General features: G+C 39.0%; 1 protein-coding gene across 7 annotated transcripts in view; it reads left to right on the top strand.

Annotated features, from left to right (window-relative positions):
• SLC25A24 (solute carrier family 25 member 24) overlaps positions 1-19,476 on the top strand; it is a 40,216-nt gene continuing 20,740 nt past the window's right edge. For 4 of the 7 annotated variants that reach the window (XR_012588661.1, XR_012588660.1, XR_012588659.1 and 1 more), the window contains exons 1-8: positions 53-371; positions 11,081-11,207; positions 11,700-11,787; positions 12,234-12,345; positions 14,972-15,130; positions 15,481-15,633; positions 16,807-16,914; positions 18,600-18,767. Coding sequence is in view for 2 of the 7 variants with exons in the window: in XM_074597378.1 (XP_074453479.1) it covers positions 186-371; positions 11,081-11,207; positions 11,700-11,787; positions 12,234-12,345; positions 14,972-15,130; positions 15,481-15,633; positions 16,807-16,914; positions 18,600-18,767 (1,101 nt within the window). In the remaining 5 variants the exon portion in view is untranslated. Of the gene's footprint in view, positions 372-11,002; positions 11,208-11,699; positions 11,788-12,233; positions 12,346-14,971; positions 15,131-15,480; positions 15,634-16,806; positions 16,915-18,599; positions 18,768-19,476 lie in introns of all 7 variants that reach the window. The other 3 variants (XR_012588663.1, XM_074597379.1, XM_074597378.1) reach the window with 2 other exon arrangements.

Consider the following 19,476-nt stretch of genomic DNA (forward strand, 5'->3'; position numbering starts at 1 on the left):
GAGGAGGGAGGGCGGGGAGCGCCCTGAGGGCGCTCCTCCCCTTCGCCGCTGAGGCGGGTCCGGGCCGGCTCCTCCTCTGGCAGCTGCGGGCGTTGGCGGTGCCTCCCGTCCGCGCCCAAGCCCGCGGAAGCCTGAGGGGCGACCGTCCCGCTGCCCGATACCGCACGGCCTCTCCACCCCCCACCATGTTCCAGCTGCTGCGAGGCCTCGTCTTGCCGGCGGCCGCCTGCGACGGCAACAGGGATGGCGACTCCCGGTACGCTAATCTCTTCAGGAAGCTGGACCTCAACGAAGATGGCAGGGTGGATATCGCCGAGCTCCAGACGGGCCTCCGGGCCATGGGCATCCCCCTGGGAAAAGAGGCGGAGGAGGTAAGAGCGGGACGGGAGAAGCGGCGGCCCTTCCCCTGTCTTCAGCCGCTTCGCCCCGGCGCTGCCTCCCGGTGGAGCAGCCACTGCCGAGCGGTCTCTCTCCGGCCCCCCGCGGCCGTGGTGGGGGCGAGGCGCGGCCTGGCCACCTCATCCCCGCCGCCCAGCCCCGGGAGGGACGGGGCGCTGCCTGGCGGGGGCTTGCCGTTGGGGCCCCGGAGCCCAGGCGGCGCTTCGGGGGCTGCGCCGGACCCGGGAGCTGCATTCCCGGGTTTCGGCCGCTCCTGGATTTAAGTCGGCCTCGGGCCTTGCCTTCTTCGTTCCCGGGTACGCCGTGCCCGCGTCTGTATAACTGTCTGTTGCACAGACAGGCCGCGGGGCTGTAGCTGAAGGATCCCCAGGGCAAACGCTATGGGCAGTACGGCTCTGTTGCCAGGTGGGCACGGCCGGGCTTATTCATCGTGCGTCGACTTTTGACTTCCTTTAATTCTCTGTTGCGTGATGTTTTATAGCGTGTTCCTCCTCCAGCATGATAAAAAGGATAGTCATTTACAGTTTTTGTCTGTCACTCCACCTATGCCTAATCTTGGTCGGATAAATTAAGGTTTGCTTTGGGCAGTAGATAAGTAAATCTGTATAACAGTAGGTTGCAATATAAGAACTAGTTATTACATCTAGGTCTTCGTGAACACACGGACATGGAAGTGATTATTCTTGGCATGGGCTGTGCCTGATACCAGCGCCCTTCTTTTTAAAAATCCACACTTGTAACAGCAGCCATCAAACCATGAAACAGACAGCACTCTGTTTGGACTCATTGGTTGGACTATTACATTCCTTTGTGCCCTGTTATCAATGTTATGACTTCACAAGTCAGTAAAACTTGAGTCATCAAGTGTTCCAGTGTGATGCTGAGTTACACTAGCAAATCTGACCCGTACCTGGAAGAGAAACTTCTCTTTTCTAGTTGTTTTCAGTAATCCCCAGGGATCAGACTAGGCACAATTTCTGTAGGCTTCTGTGTGTTTCTATGCACAAAATCATTTATGCACAATTCTGTAGGCTTAAGTATTTCTGTGGTAAGGCAAGTCTGCACTGAAATGACACGCATAGGTTCAGTTAGGCTGAACAGGTACAGGTGAGTTCTGTGCTGGAGCTATTACCGTAACAGTCCTGTTCTTTATTTCAGGATAAAGAAGGGTTAGATGGGATTCCACTGCCACACCTGTATTAGCTGTTGCATAATTTCTGAAAAAGCTTCAGGAAAGTGAACTTAAATTTTGACTGCAGTGTTAAGAGATAATGTTGGGTCAATAATTAAATTTCACTGACCTCATACTAATTGTGGGACACTGCCAATTTTTTCCCATGGTCTCGTTATTCTGTCTCTATTTTACCTCTTTTTGGTATATTTAACTCTCATCTTCTATACTTAAGGGAAAAGTATACAGCAGACCTCTTGAATTGAACGATGCTTATATGAGAGCATAAATGAAAGCATGCTTTCACTTCGATATTACTTCTGGTCAAAATCATCTTTACAATATTTTCTGATCTCGGTTTTTGGTATATAAAGGAGGGATAGTTTGGCCCATTTGCTTATCCATGAGAGTTGTCAGTATTGGAGCATGCTAGCTGTGAACTTCAGTCACGCATTATATACACATTGTTGAAAACCTGTTGTACCAGTTTGACTGTAACAATTTGGTGTTTTTACTTACAGTGCACAACAGGGGAACAGTTGATTTTCTGACATTTAACAGGGGTGGTCTTCCCACATAATTCACGGAAAGTCTGACACAAGTGGTGTGTCTCTTAAGATTTGAGCAACTTAGAACTCAAGTTCCAAGTTCTTTCTACGATCGGTGTGATGCCTTTCATTAACAGTGCACATCTGGGTATCTGTTAAATTATTCTCAGTTGTAACAGGGTAAACTAGCAGTGAAACCCATGAAGTCAACAGAGATAAGCTAGACTTACCTGGATGTAGTGGAGAACAGGAACTGGCTGCCTCAGTTGCTTAAGAAACACAGAGTAAACAAAATGAGCCATGAGTCATGTTGCACGTTTGAGAGGGGTGGAAGAATTGTTGGAGTGCACTGAAACTTCTATATGCTCGCTATTTTAAACTTAATGGTGGGCATGGTTTGAACTAGAAACTAGCCTGATTATACATAACTGTTAATAACTAGACTTGTTTTAATAAGGGCGCCTCAGTAAGACTTGCCTCTGGCTTCTTTCCTGTCTTTACGTAGCTAATCTGCTTCCTGTACTTTCTTGCAGCTCAAAGCTGCCTTCTCCCGCTTACTTCACTTCAAGCTCTAAAGTGATGTTGAATTCAGTAAGATGTCTTTTTACTACCTGGCAAAAAGGTATTTTATTAATTAAGTCAGATATTGAATCATCTATTGATGTTTGGAGAGGCAGAGTTAGTCTTGTAATTGCTAATAACTAATGAGTAAGGAAATGAGATGTGGAAATATTACACAAAGTATTAGCCACTGAACTGCTCAGCCCTGCCGACATGATGGCACTATGGGGTGGGCAGACCTTGGGGTATCTGAAAGCAGAGTGGGCTTTGGTGCCTTATGGCTGGGTCGGGGTCTCAGGCCTGGCACTATTGTTATATTCTAGCTGCAGGTCTGGGTTTGGTTTCCAAAAATACTCATGGAAGGCAGGCTTCCATTGCATGGAATGAAATCCACGTACATGGGAGTGTTGGTCACTGTACTTCGGGGAGGGTGGGGGGGCAGGCACAGCTGCTTCCTGGTTAACTACTGGTCAGGGACCATGTGAGTGTTACTGTGTTTCACTGTGAAGTCAGATGTTTCATTGTACGTTGTCACTTTCACGGTATAAATAAGTGTTTGCACTTTCCTCTTTTCTCTTCAAATGTAATTCCTCACTAGAAGGGCTACGTATGTTTTTAAAAGATAGAAAGCTGCTGTCCATTTGAGTAACAGACTACTGGTATGCTCTTTTTATTTCACCTTTCATCAGTTGTCTTGGCAGTTTTAGTAATGTTTAATGTACGATAAGACTCTCGTAGGCAAAGTAGCATTGTAGATAGGAGAGCTGATGTGAAACCACGTGGCAAGCTTTGGAGGTACGTTGCATGTCCCTCTAAGGAAGAATAATTTTTTCTGCATAGCAGGACATCATAGCACAATGTGACAGAAGCTCCTGACTTTGTGTTCTACTTGACCTGCCTCCTGTCAGTATCTGACAGACGAAAGTAAACCACTGGAAAATCCGAAATGTGTGCTGCCTAGAGGCTGCCAGGATGACTCCTCTTTTATAGTGTAGTATATTATCCGCCAGGAATGGGTAACTTTGCAAAGCTTTACAAAAGTTTCGTGACGTAATGTGTCAACACCTATGAAGAAGGAATTCAATGTGGTGACAGTATCAAATGGTGCTCTACAAGCCACATTAACAGCTACTGTACAGTCACTTTGGTTAGCGGAGTTGTCCAGTAGAGACACAAAATAGATGCTGGGATCAGATCTCCAATGATCTCATCCTGTGTCTTCAGAATGCTGAGTCTCTTAGTCGGGAGTACCATAAATGGTGTGAGTTATATGAAGTACTATTTTTGCTTCCCCTTTCCTTCTGTTGCAATCAATCCTTACAGTAAACCTGTAGGAGGTGAACACCATATTTCAAGCTTCACTTTGGGGTAGCAACAGCCAAGCATTCAAATTCAGGTACTATTTGTACGTGGAATCCTGGAGCTAGCAGTAGAAAGATGTTATTGAAATGATTAATTACATTCTGGAAACAGTATAATGATCTTATTTGGACTGACTCTCTGTCAGGTTTTGGCGTAAGTCTTTGGCTATGTTAAGGATCCTTTAGATGAAGAAACAGTGAGATGAGACTCATGTGCGGTGGAAATGGGGCCCGACGAGACTAAATTCTTAGCAACTGGAATATGGTCTGTTTAGAATAATGGACTCTGTTTATGAAAATTTTAGTCCAACAAAGTCTAAAAATACTCAGAACACTTGAAGTGTGTTGCTGCATTTAAACCAAAGAAAATTCAGAATTCCATCAAGCAAGGCAGGCCTCTGTGCTGGGTTAGAGCGCTGCCTCTCAATGCGAGAATGGGTGAGAATGGGGCCAGGTGTGTATTGTTTCCTTCTGTGCTTTTCGCTGGCCTCTGAAAACTACAGCTAAATAGTGCTTCAGAGCTTGAACTTATCGTACCCGTTCTTAGCCCAGAAAGCACATACTTGTTTAGTGACTGAGCTAAAAGTGTCCTGGAATATTTCTTCACTGTTTTATTAAGATTTTTGCACTTTTCTTAGTTTTGATAGCTTCTCTTACATGACAAAATTTAGAAGGCTAGTGGACCAAGTTAACTGAAGCCTCTTCATTGTGTTGTAGCTTGTCTGGAAGCATACAAAAAGCACTAGTTACTTTGGCAACAACTTCCTAGAAGAAACATGGGCATTTTCAATCTGCTCTGCAATGATATCTGCTCTTATAAATTATTATCATATGTGATATGCAGATTCACAGTTTTATAAGCTTAATCTGTTTCATATCTGTGTATCATTCTTTATGTGAAATGAAGCTTTCTCTCACCTTAATAGTGTGCCAAAAACAGGTACTATAGATGTAGAGTAGAAAAGCATCTCCAACTTTTTACCAAAACAGATGTTATATCATGTGATTGTAGAAAACTGGAGCTGCTTAGTTCCTTTAAACTTTGCTTTTCAGGTCATAATAGGTGTTACAATTATGTCTGATTATGGGGACTTAATTGTGAGATACCACAAACATCTTCAGCAATATATCTGACTTCAGTTGTAAGCAAACACGTAAGTCATAATTTAATTTTGAAGTATACAACTTCAGAAGCTTTTAACCACTGTAGTCTCCAAGTCTCCATATAAAAGAGCAAGGCGAATATAAATTGTTTTTTTTCCATAACACCTTAAACATCCAAGGAGATAAAAGGATTATTCTTTTAAAATACTAACTTGATAGGTTTTTTCCTGAACAATGACAGGGTACAGTGAGTGATTAATTCTTTCTCTTGTTGCTGTAAAGTGCAAGAATGCCAGGCACCAAATATGGGAACCCCCAGCCCTGGAAGATCTCTTAACCACATGTTGAAATGCTTTGCTAAATCCTCGTCTTGGGACAGCAGTGTGTCCCAGGTAAAGAAACAAAGTAAACTGGTAAATCTTTTAAGATGACTGTAAGGTGGGGATGCCTTTGTAGCAGAGTCTTATTTAATGGAAAAAGTCAGTCTACCAAGTATGTTCAAAGTAAAAAATACCAGTGTAAATTGCAAGGAATGATGAATGAAGGTACAAGGGATAGTTTGCATCTCCCATTTATGCTGTTTCAGATTCTTGGAATCTAATTCATAGCTATGAGTTGAGAGAGTTTATCCAGGTCCTGAGGGAGCAGCTCTTGCAAGGCATATTGGAGAGTGTATTCATGACTTGCATTTCTTCCTTTTTAGGCTCGTTTTGTAGAGATTCTGTTACCTGAAATGGAGCAGTGAGAAGACCGCTGCTAGTGCTTTCCTGTTGCAGGGAAGAGTGGTGCTCAGGCGGTGCAAATGACTGTTTTGCAATGTTCTGTAGGATTTCTGGAGGCTGAGTGGCAGTCCAGTTTGTTACTGTATTATGTGGATTCGGTGGTTGGGGTATAATGCTGTGTGGACACATCCTCAGGCCCTTTCCCTTTATGCTGGATTTATCTCCCAACTGATGCAGTTTGACAAGACTGACTTTAATAATATTTACTACTGATTTTTGGGTTATCATCATGTGTCATAAAGTTGTGTAGTCTTGGCAGATATAGACAGGAAAAGGACAACAGTAGTTTTGAGTATTGCAGGGTACGTATCCAGTAAAGAGGGAAGAGTTGCATATGCTTGACCTGTGACTGAATTTGGCTTCCAATAAGATTACAGTCTAATAACTTAAAATTGTAGAATGCAGAGCTATGGAATGGAGCTAATTATTTTGGAGGCAAAGGGAGAAAGAATAGAAAAAGGGGAGAAGAGGAGAAGGGAATATTGTGATTGGTTTTGTCTATGGTACCTCTGGTTTTAAAAGAAAATGTGAAACTTGTGAATGTCCAAAGATGCTATTCTTACTGTGGTGCTCGTGCTTTTTCTATGCAGTATTTGTAATTGTGCCCTTTGGAACTCTAGTCATAGATTGCAGAACAATGAATTGCTAATTGCACCAATTATGTATCTTTAAGTGTTGGTTTTTTACTTGTGTCTTGTAGATAACATCATAGGAAGCCAGAAACACCCAGTAACTTCTTGATGGATCACTTCCTTTTAAATATTCTTTACATTATATTAATTAGCTGGAATAACAAGCTGATGATTGGTAATAACAACCATAGATGATTGGTAACCATTTGTACGGAGCAGCCTCACATTTCATGCACAATTCAGTTTTGTAACCAGAATGTGAAGGCTTATGCACAATACACAAATAACGATACTAGAGTAACATAAAAAATAAACTGTGAATTTAAAAGAAAAATCTACATAAAAGCATTAAGATTTCTAGGGGCTTGCTTTCTCTGTCTTTACCTTGTAGCTATGAATGTGTTAAAGTTCATAGCTTTGGCACAGAGTAACCTAATAATTCATCAGGCCACTTATGGAGTGTCAGGATTTTTAGGTGTATATAAAGCCTGTCTGTAATTCTTCTGATTTTTTTTCAACAGACCTGGTGGCTTATGTTTCCACACCAAATACAGAGGTCTTCCTACTCCTGGAGGAGTAGGAATTCAACACTGTAATGTGCTTTATATAATCTAGAAATTTAAAAATAAAATTCTTCAGGGGTTTAGGCTACTTGTGGCCTTTCACATTGGTGTTGCCTTGCTGTGCAGGACTCTGAAAGCAGCTGTATTAACAAAATATACAGCAGAAAAAGAACAAAAGTAGCAGAATTAAAAAATAAAAAAGGAGAAAAGAAAAAGGCAGCAGTGTTATGACCAAAAAGGTCAGCACAGGAGCATTGTAGTCAGTATGTGTGAAGGCCTGTAACATTGAAAGGAAAGATCATCTAAAGAGTCTTCCTAATATCTATCTGTAATTAACAATTCTTTATGTGGTCACCATTTCATTTTATCTAGTGAATTATCTTCATTGCTTGGGGTTAAAGTTTTTAGACAATGAGAAAATAAATGGCACACCTTGAAAAATAAACATTTTCTTCTTGGGGCTGGGCCTACATAAAGGTGAGGTGATCCCACAGTCAGTCTGTAACAAGGAATGGCAGGTTTTACGTGGCAGGCACACTGACCATTGTTTCCCAGGACTTCCAAGCAAGAACTGGCATCTAGTTTGGTTCCTGCTCTATTGTTGTAAGCATGCCTATTTTAAAATGCATCCAGTTCTCCTCCATCAGAGAAGTTGGTGAACCAGGAAGTGTCACAGTGACAGGTGGTTGTAACAGCAAAATCTGGTAGTATATTAAATGCAGAACAGTAGAGTTGGGCTCCTTGTTGAACTGAAGCAAGGGTGACAAAATGTTGGAACAGGTTGCCTGAGGAGGCTGTGAAATGTCCATCCTCGGAGATGTCCAACACTCAATAGGATGTGGTCCTGCGCAACCTGATCTAATTGGATCTAATTAGACATGCTTTGAGCTGGTGTTGTGCTGGATGGCCTCCAGAAATTCCTTCCAACCTGAACTATTATTTGATGCTGTGAATGGGCAGTTTGTACCTGAGAGTTAGTCTGCCGCAGAATCCAGTGTTTTCCTGCTGGCTGTGCCCATGGAGAATATAATCCCCCACGAGGGAGTTTCTGCCCTCCAAGTGGAAGGCAAGCTCCTTTCAGTGCTCCTGTTTGTTCCACAAACTTGCAAATTACTGGTTTTAATCTGAAACTTTAACAGCCACATAATTAGTACATTTTATAGACAGCAAGAGGCTTTTGTTTGTTTGCATGAACTTTTAGATTTGTAATGTGAGAAAAATGTGTGTGCGTGCTGACGGAAAGCATACATTTTTGTTCCCTGTTGCTTCTGTTCTGCTGCGCTGAGAGCGGCTGAGACCATCTTGAAGTCTGGAAAATAACTGTAAAAAAAAGTGGGGAATGGAGAGTATGTGCTTATCCTTTTCTAGTTGTTGCAATATAAAATCCGCTTATTTGGCAGATGAAATGAAAGGTGCCCCCTTCACACTTGCTAATTACCATCTCTCTAAACCTCCTAGGAATTTCCGTTTTCTTTGGCTCACGTCATCCTCAGCAGTGGAGGTTTTGTAATTGGAATTTAGTTAAAGTTTTGTCATATCTGTGAGACAAAACAACACTTCCCTTGTTCTACATTTTTGTTTGTGTCATTCCGGGTAGCAGTAGGGAATAGTAACAATTTGCGTTGATTAGAATTCACTCAAAATGTGTGTGTGACTGCCACATAAATTATCTCTTCTCAGTACCTTGTGGGAGTCTTGCAGGACACTCGGATCCTGTGGTATGAAGTGCCATATGTGGAGTTGAGATTGAAGTGTCTTGGGTGGGGGGGGGTCTTTTCTGGCTAGAGTAATTTTTAATAGTGGGTGTTTTTTGTGTTTGGTTTTTTTTTTAAATATCTTTGTTTGAAGGGGTTTTTTTTGAATGGTTAATCTATTAGCCTTTCTCAATTTCCTGTTAGAAGGTCATAGTCAGGACTGCATCCATAAACTTAAGTAAATGTAAACTATTTTTTTCGTAATGGGAAATTCTGAACATGTTGGCAAGGTCATGAAACTGAATTGATAAGCATATTTTTGTTGACAGGTTATTAATAGAAATTGGAATCAATCTGGATTTACGAGTGTACTAAGTGTACTAAGAACACTATTTTTCTAAGCTGATACCAAAGACCTTTATCTGACTACGCAGTAAATTGAGTTGATTTTATTGTGCATAACTTGCTGTACTATGGGAGGTAAATAATTTGCTTCTTGTTTCACTGTGGAGTACCACATCTTCCTCCCTTCCATTGAGAAATATGCGATAATCTTACCAATTTGGGTTTTTTTGAGATTAAACATTAAAGTACGTTTCTTTTAGTAGAGAGACAGGAAAGATAAAGGAGGCAACATAAATGTATTCAGAGGTCTTCAGATTTTTTTCAGACACCTGCAACAAATACACCAGAGTTTTCAGCTTCCTTTATGTTTAGTTTATGTAGGCTAGAACTTATGGGACTTTGGTCTTTTGAGGACTTATGCTAATTATAGTGGAGTAAATAAAATGATTAAAAACAGATTTTGCAGATTAGAACAGCCATGCAAATCTTGTTGAGAGTTACTTTATTCAGAAACTATGGTTGTGCAAGGCAGTTTGCAAAACAGAAGATATTTGGAAGAATTTTTGGCATGTGCTTTATGTGTACCCTCAAGTGCTTGGAAACTTACTGCAAATCGATGAAGAGACTGCTGTCAGGTTGGTCTCCTGTCCATCTTGTGTAGAGTGCTGCCCCAGCAGGATTTCACACATTGAGGGAAACCACAGGGACTGATGCCCAAACTTTCCCCTTAAATCTTGTGTTCTAGAGGAGGGTTTTGGATGGACTTCCCTGCACGTCCTGCTGGAGGAGACGGCAGCGCAGTGGAAGTGCGAGAGTGGATGGAAAGAGATGATACTGGTGTCCTGTGGACCTTGTCTCTCCTCAGCCCCTCTGCGCTCTCTCTGCTGCCGTCCCTGTGTGGAGCAGCCCTTGCTGTGGTGTAAAGCCCAGGATAATAAATCCTGCAGCGCTTGTTAACCTGGGCTTTGCTCTTCTCAGGGCTTTGCCTTTGAAGACAAGCCTCAGCTGATGCTTGACAGGGGCTGCTGTAATTTCCCTTTTTTAAAAAGTATGTTTTCACACACAAAGACGGTAAAGTGTTCTGACCCTTTGTAGATGGAGAAGTGTATGCCTAGGCTGTATTTCAGACTTGTTTCCTCCAGTGCTGGAATTGTATACCATGCATTCAACTTGTAGTTAATTTTACATGTAGATGCTTCTTATCTGCAGGACAGTTACTAGGAAACACATGCAAAAATGGAAGACAACTGTGCTTCTCTTTGTTACAAGTCTGTTTTGAATTTTTGTCAGGGTTTCAGTTTGAAGCAGAAAGCCCTGCCTTCACAAACCCTCAGGGATGGAAGTGCCTTTGTATTTTTTTTGGTCAGCAGTTAAATACTTAATTGATGTTTGTATTTTTACCTTTATAATTCATATTTAATAGACCACTAGATTAAAGAGGATAGTTAAGACTGTATTTTGCTTAATTTTACTGACATATTGACAAATTTCATGTATAACCAGGAAAGTCACAGGCTTAAAGTTGTTCTCTTTCATGATTTTGTCCTATCCCCCCACCTCCTCCTCCACAAATTATTTGATATCTGTAGGTGTAAATTGCCAGTGCTGGTAAGAAACCTTAAAATCTTTGAAAAGGAAAGCTATGTAAATAATAAATAATGCTTTCTTATATCTCTCTTTGCTGCTGAATGTTTTGTCTCTTTATGAAAATACTGAGAGTGTGTTAAATTCTGAAAAGAAAATACTGCTCTGAAGCGTATGCTTAGGTGTTTTCCTGATTTGACTCCCGAAGTGACCGATATGATGCTTTCTTTTCTCTTTTTTTTTTTTTTTTTTTTAAAGCCAGGGCTGTGCTATGCTGCTGTTGCTTTGTGACCTGCTGTAATTGGAGAAGTCAAATGCTGAATTTTCTCTCAACAGAAAATTTTTAAAGCTGGAGATACTAACCAGGATGGACAGCTAGATTTTGAAGAATTTATGCAGTATCTTAAAGATCATGAGAAAAAGATGAAACTGGCATTTAAGAGCTTGGACAAAAACAATGATGGTATGCCTTGATTTATTTTATTTGCTTAAATGTTGTTTGAAGAAACTGTGCATTAAAAGTTATCTTCCTTTATATTCTTTGTTGAAACTGGAGACAAAAAGTTGTGAATATGGAAATCCTACTTTTTTTCCTTATAGGATCGTAATTATAGTTTACTATAGATTGAAATAATAAATTATTATAGTCTTTTTTCTTTCTATCATCTTCCAGATCCATTGATCTGGGGCCCTTTGTTCCCCAGATGGAGAAACTATAAGGAAGTTTCAAAGTTATCTTTTAAGATAAAATAGTTTTTAACTCACTGAATATTTGCATCTCATTTGGTTGCATGATTTTAATGTACTCATCTTCGCTCAGTCCTTGTAGTAGACAATCAAAATACACCATCTGTGTTTAAATTGGTGTTACAATGGAATGTAGTGAGTTCCAAGGTGCTAAGTGTATTAAGATCCACGTTTTAACTATGTGTCATCTTTCTTTTAATGTTTCAAGGAAAAATTGAAGCATCAGAAGTTGTCCAGTCCCTCCAGATATTGGGTATAAGCATTTCAGAAAAACAGGCAGAAAAGATCCTGCAAAGGTCAGGAATTACTATTTCTTAAAGTATTTTAAGCTTCTTTGTATTGTTAATTATTATTTTTTTATAATCCAGAGAACAAGATAAATGGGATTATGACTTTGAAAGGTGTTGGTACCTTCAGTGGTGCCTTTGTAGTAATTCTCACATATTCCATCTGTTCCTGGGTGATAGTAAATCTAGTCAGTCTTTGAGCATCTGGCTCGGGGAGGAGAATGTTATCTCATTTCCCTGTAAATGTTGTTGATAGAATGAACTTTTATGTTATGTTTTTAAATGCAATATGTCAGATGCACTTGAAGAGCCATGGCAGAATCATCCTTGAAGTCATCGTATGGAATTTACAGTCAGTTGTCGCTGATGTGATGGCCATTAATAATAATAATAATAAAATGCAATGAAACCCCACCCCAATTACTATTTCCTTATATAGTTCAATTTCTTTTCAGTATTGATGCTGATGGGACAATGACAGTAGACTGGAATGAATGGAGAGATCATTTTATGTTCAACCCAGCTACAGACATTGAGGAAATAATTCGATATTGGAAACATTCTACGGTAAATTCAACCTTTCTTTTGTCTCAGTGCAGCTCTTAAGTTCATCTCTGCTGGGTTAATTGGCAATATAGAGTATAACAGCTTCACAGTTGTTATATTTTAAGCATATGCGTATTTATGATTGCTTGATTTTCCTTTTCACTTTGTGCTCTCCCATTTACAAGCAGGATAGTTGTTCTGAACAAAGAGCTTCATCTAAACTTTGCCAATAATTATCAGTAATTCTTAGGAAGGAAACCTTTTCTTCCTTTGGAGATATTCCACAGACAGATAACAACCACAATATTAAATCTTCCTTTCACATTACAGTACATTCTTATGTTCAGTGCTTTTGATGTGTGGAAACGAATTATAGAAACATTTTAACTATTTCTTATGTTGAAATTAGTTCAGTGTTTGCATTTATATAGTAATATTATCATTATCATAAAATCATCAGTGTCATTAGTGATGATTTTCTGTGCACATGTCCTCACATTCTCTTGGGCTATAGAATTTCATTTGAGAACGACAGAATATACAGCAATAGGCTATCCACTGTGCAGATAAATTTTTTTAAGTTACTATGGAATGGAGCTCTTGCCACCTCAGTGACTAACTTTTAAGAACAAATAATAAGGTAAGTAAACCAATAGTAATCCTGTTTGCTAAATATCCTTCCTGTAGATTATTGGAGTGATCCATAAAGTTAGGTAAAGACAGATTTATTTGAATATAGTGAGACCATTCGTATCTTCAGGGACTAGTTAACATTTCCATAATAAAAAACCAGTTTATGAGATCCGAAAGCTTTAAGTGTTTCACACTGTACAACCTCAATTCATAAATGCTTGCGAAAAGGGAGTTAGATCCCTGTTTGCTGAAGAAAGCACTTGAAGCACTGCTATGAGATCAGATAGTACTGGTCCCAGCTTACTTAGTGGAAAAATCCCCTTTGCTTTAATAAAATCCTTTGTATTACTATTATTAAACATAACTTCTATATTTTTTTTTTATTATGGAATGTCATTAGTTAGCACCAAGAAACAATTTTAAAAGTCTCTTGTGATCTTCCAGTGTAGCAGTCAGCTGATGACCCAGTTATCACAGCAAGCAAAATCCAGCTATACAGCAACACAGCTGGTGTTTCAGATAAGAGCAGATGTGAGACCTCACATGCCTGGCTGGTGTTGACAGTGCTTCCACTTCTGTTTTTATTGTAAAATATTAATTGCTGTCAGACTCTTCCAAGCAGATAGCTGCATTAGCATAGAATTATTATGAGCTGGTAGCTGTTGCCTTTCTGTTATAAACACCCTCAAATTTATCTTTTTTAGACACAAGGTTTAAACTGTGGTAGATATGCATAATATCTCTAAGAACACTGAATTTATATTTTGAGAGTTCTGATTGATCTTTTGATGATTCCATGTAGTTGAGCAACTGATGACACCTGACTGGAAACCACAAACGTCAGAAAGATGAAAGGATTTTTCAATTAATCTGTTCAATGTTCAGTATCCAGAGTAGTTGGTGCTTATCCTGTTTGTCCAGTGGCAACACCTATAATCTGCATCCTGCAATTCTTGTGTTCCAGATGACCAAGAGAGTATTCAGTCTACTTAGCAGATAGAGAACACAGCATAAATTAGGGATGTAGTGTCTACAATTAAAATCAACAGTAGTTAAAAAAACGTTTATCAATTAACCCACTTTCTGGTCAGTACTTGTCAGTTATTAAAACATTCTTGCTTCTTTATATGTGTAATTTATGCATAATATTGGCTTTGCATTGTCTACAGTGTATTTTTTCCTCATATATCATGGTTATAAATTACATGTAGAGCAGAGACTAGTTTAAGTGATGTGCGAGATTCCACAGTCTCATGTCTTGGACAGCTTTATTGCTACAGCCTATAGTAATGTTCTTCATTGATTGAATTGAATGGTGTTACAAACATGCACCTCTTAGTGAAATTTCAAACTTTTATAGCTGAAAAAAGTCATTAATGTGCCTTTCAGTGTAACTGATGATAAAAAAAATTGTAAAGTATTAGTCAAACTTGTTATTTTGTAAAATAATACACAGCAGTTACTGGAAATAGACTACTCCAATATATCAGCTATAAAAATGCTACTTTAAAGTGTTAGGGCAGGTGGGAGGAAATGGGAAATCCCATATATGTGTGAGTGAGAGAGAAATCTCTTGTTAGCATCCTTAGGAGATTACCAAACTAATCCCAGAAGGCTGTCTGGTGAAAGGTTAGCTGCAACATATAAGCATTTGAGCTTTAGTGCCGACTGTAAAGGTCTACCGATCATGACAGAATGTCTTTGTTTGGGCCGTACTCAAGGCAGAAATTTATCATAATTTTTAATGATGATGGTGCAGTCTTTGAAATGGTGGGTCTGTGGTGTTATTACTCAATCTCTATGTAGAAGTCATTAAAAGTTGCTGTTTGTTGAATAGCAGTAGCAATCCATAACAAATTCATTATAGAATGGAAATTAGTGATATTTTTTATTTTTAACTAGCGTTTTATTTACATATTCTGATGGTAGGTTAATTTGGAACTAGAACAGTTGATAAAATTGAGATTATGGAATGAGATAGTTATTTGCACATCTTTGCTTTGGATTCTAATAGGTGTTGGATATAGGAGATAGTTTGACTGTTCCAGATGAGTTCACGGAGGAAGAGAAAAAGACTGGACAGTGGTGGAAACAGCTGTTGGCAGGAGGAGTGGCTGGTGCTGTCTCTCGAACAGGTACAGCACCGTTAGATCGCCTTAAAGTGATGATGCAGGTAGGTGCAATGTTCAAGAACTTTGTGGTTTCTGGTGTATCACTTCAGTTTTTAGAGAGCTGTTACGGAAAACAGCTGTATTTGCGGCCAAATACCGTATCTAAATTCAGGAGGTATAGTTATGTTTTGACAATTTCCATATTTTGTGTTCATAAAAGTTGTCTTTTCCATAGTCATATTGGCAAAAATGTAAACAAGATATTATAGTACTTGTGCCACTAAAATAAGATTTTTTTCAATAGTGGATGTGTTTTTGCTTGTTGATATATTTAAGCAATTTAACACTTGGGTGATGAGTTTTACAATCTAATCAGAGCAGTGTTCTTTACTGTGACTTTGGTTTATTTTAGGTTCATGGTTCAAAATCAAACAAAATGAATATAGCCAGTGGTTTTAAGCAAATGTTGAAAGAAGGTGGCATCCGATCCCTTTGGAGAGGAAATGGTGTCAATGTTGTGAAAATAGCTCCTGAAACAGCTATTAAGTTCTGGGCTTATGAACAGGTAGGATGATAAATCAGGAATGACAATAATGGTGAATAAAATACTGTATCACTCTCACTGTTCATTATTTGCACTGTTGTATTATGTAGGAGTTCTTATCACGGTTGGAGATTTTGTCACAGTAATTTAGAGCGACTTTCAGATTTAAAATAGTCTATTTATTCTGTTAATAGAATACTTGGTATTAGGCAGATTTTGCTATTGTATTATAAGCAGTGTAAATAAACTAAATCTGTCACAGATTTTAAACTGTCTTTCAGTCTGCATAGCTGTATATGGAGGACTGCCTTAATATCTAGTTTGTTGCTTCAAAGCGACAACAACCAAAAACTTAGGACGTTATGCTAGCTGAACTTATACAGGATTCTTTTAAAGTCAAATATGGTGCTATATAAGATGCCCTCATCCTGGATTTCAGAGTTATATTTACCTCTGAATCAGCTTTAAGCACCATGTTAAGGCCTAATCCTCCTTTGGAAAATGAACTCCAGTTCTGGTGTAGTTAAATGATCTTTATTTTTCCTCTGTGGGGCTTGCTAGTGCCTCAGGTAAGACTAAATGAACATACTGCACATCTCTTTACAACTGTGAAATAAAAGCAACACAAAGGCAAGTAAACTTTGGTATATTTTAAGACTGAACAGCAGATTTTGATGCGATAGAGTAACTTTTGAGCATATTATTCCTTACTCTTGCTCTGCCTTTTGGGAGCTGATGGCACATTCTTGCGTCATGATGTCTCCGTCTTGAGTGACACAGTATGTACAGCTCTCTGAGTGCCTCTATGAACGGTGGTGCTAGTTGATCTTTCATTCTTTGATTGGAGAACTGGATCTGCAAGGGATTCGGGTTCTTCTTTCTGATCTGGGGACCATAGTGGGGGTACCCTTGTGTTGGCTGTTTGTAGAATACCTGACAGTGTTGTGGTGGCTGAGGTGTTTAATGTAAAGGATTCTTGCGGGCTGGAGTATTTATTGTATTCTTGAGAATCTTTGTCCACAGAGTTGCAGTGAGTGTAGTGCTAAATTTGTTAGGTTGGTAAATGTAAGTGTAAATACATGAAAAAGTAAGTACAGCTTGAAAAGACATTTTGTACTGTGCTCCTGCCTCGTAGTAACTCTTGCCTCTCCTAAAAAGTGTGTTATGTTTATTTTATGTGTTATAACTACACAGTATAAGAAGATACTCACTAAGGATGATGGCAAGTTAGGCACCATTGAAAGATTTGTGTCTGGTTCTTTGGCTGGAGCAACAGCACAAACTTCCATTTATCCCATGGAGGTAAGTAACAGAGAATCTGCTTCCATTGGAGACTCTGCCAAATGTCTGGTTCATTTCCAAAGTAAAACCCATTTTACTCTTGAAAGTATTATAGGAATTCCTCTATGTTCCTGTATCCTAAATTATTTTTACTTTGTACTGCCTTTCAGAACTTCAGTACTATCATTTTAGAATATATTGTGTTCTAATTGATACTTTTCATTTTTCTATATATTTGGCTGCATAGTATTGTCTAAAGCAAAGTTTAAATAAAACCTAGTTCAGGGAAAAATAATCCAAGAACGCATTTAAAACTAAGTACACATTCAAGCTACTTCCTAAACTGGGCATAAGTCTTTTCCCCCACTATGTACGTTAGCAAGGAATGTTCTTGTCTAGCAGAACTGATGAAGTTCTGTTGCATTGTGACTGGGAGCTGGGTCTGATTAGGAGATCAGTGTGGAGGGAGAATAAAACAGCTACAGTTGAGGCTGGGTGGATTCGCTGCCCTTTCCTCTGTAGGACGTATTTGTGTGTTGTTCTACATATGTTGCAATTTAACTAGCATTAATATATTAACTGCTCTAGGGTAGCTATTGCACATCCTGCTTTTTTTTTAAATAGAAGTAGGATGTACTTCCTTTACTGCTGGTTCCCCAGAAAGTTTATCTTGTTGTGCAAATAACTGGAATATATGTTGGGTCTGGGATTAAACCAATGACAACATCAAGATTTGGAAGTAGTGGAAAATGTAACCTAAATACCTTTTCCATAGAGAGGAGTGTCAGTAGGAATAGAACTTCTCTGGTTTCATTGCTGACAGTGACAATGATCTCTCTTTAAATAGCATCCTTGCTGCTAGAGCCCCTGAATCCCAGCTAGCCTGAGTACAGAGATGGGTTAAGTTATAAAGTAACTGAAATGTTATGTAGATTGTCTGGATTACACTGATCAATGGAGACAGGTGAACTATTCTACAATAAGATGCTCTGATCTTCCTAACAAAGATATAATACTGCCCTAGAAGTGTTTTTTTTAGGGTGTTTCTAAACAAAAGAGAAAAGCAAAGTGCCAGGAAACTCCTGAGGAAGCTGCAGTCTACTGAGTCTTTAAATTAGGCCAAATTCTTGCTCAGGAAATTCCCTCTGTGGTTTCATTTGGATACTGTTATTAATGTCTTTGTCCTAAGGTGCTGTATGGACCTATTTGCATTAGTAATCAGATGCTGGGTTTCAATAGTGAGCCACAATCTTTGTATCCCTTAACTACCTCTCAAAGGGTTGTGCTTTTTGAAAGATTATTTTCTTAATATGCTTTGCTGTTCCCAGATCAGAAGTGTGATCTGCTAGTGTGTTAATACTTTCACTTGTTCTTTAGCTAATGCTTCAATTAAATATTGCCCGCTCTGTTGCTTTCAAGTTGATCAAAAAATCTGCCTGTTTTAATCAAGAAAAGAAAGGTAAAATGCAATTTAAAAAGGCTAATAATTTGTAAGCTAGTGTATAAGTAGTATGTATGCTACTCTGCACTAATGATAAAGCCTGAAGAAACCTACTGAATAGTAGTCATCACAAAGGAGATTTGAAGTACCAAAAGTCAAAGCAGTTCCAGACAACTGAATAAATAGAGAGATACTGTGTTTTCCTGTGTTTATAAAATACGTTAATATAGGTATGTAATTAAGGCTACTATTTTTTCCCCTTTAGGTTTTAAAGACCAGATTGGCTGTGGGTAAAACAGGGCAATATTCTGGGATGTTTGACTGTGCTAAGAAGATCTTAAAAAGAGAGGGTGTAAAGGCCTTCTACAAAGGCTATGTTCCAAATATTCTGGGTATAATTCCTTATGCTGGCATTGACCTTGCTGTTTATGAGGTGAGTTTAGATCACTGAACGCATGTAGCTTTCATTAGTTAATTTACAAAAAGGATAAATATTTTTTAGACTATCTGTATCATTAGTTAGATTTGTAATATGCTTGTAGTATTACAGTAAAATAGATAAATGAGAATTTCCACTAATTTTACTAGACTTCAGTGTTTCTCTTTGTTTGCCCCTCCTGGAGGAGTGCCTGTGCCAGTTGGCCCGTACATGCAGCAGTACCAAACAAGAAATCTGTTCATAAGGCAGAGTTATATAGACCTTGGCAATACAACATATTTGCATAGTTAAATAATTCTGTTGGACTGGAACATACCCATTCTATAGCAAATATTATATGCTAAAAAAACGTGATAGGATATTCATATTATGTTACATATCCTGCATTTGTGATACTTAATACATTTTTTTGCTGTTTACTCCAATTTATAACTGGATTATAGTAACCTGAATTCCTTGTGTGTCTGAGCATGTCACCAGAATTCTTTGTGGCTGACATACAGTTGTTGTGAGGAGCTTGAAACACTGCTCCCTTTCCTTTCAAGAGGAGCTGGTACCTCTTACACCCATCAGCAACAATTAAAATGTTTTATTTAGCTTAAATGCTAGGTGTTGCTTCAAAGTGTGTTAAGTAACCCAGATGCAGAGACTAAATTTTTTCTAGTCTAGACAAATCTTTTTGTGACAGCACAGTAGTAATCAG

The sequence above is a fragment of the Larus michahellis genome, chromosome 8 (genome assembly GCF_964199755.1).
Source record: "Larus michahellis chromosome 8, bLarMic1.1, whole genome shotgun sequence".
NCBI lineage: Eukaryota > Metazoa > Chordata > Aves > Charadriiformes > Laridae > Larus > Larus michahellis.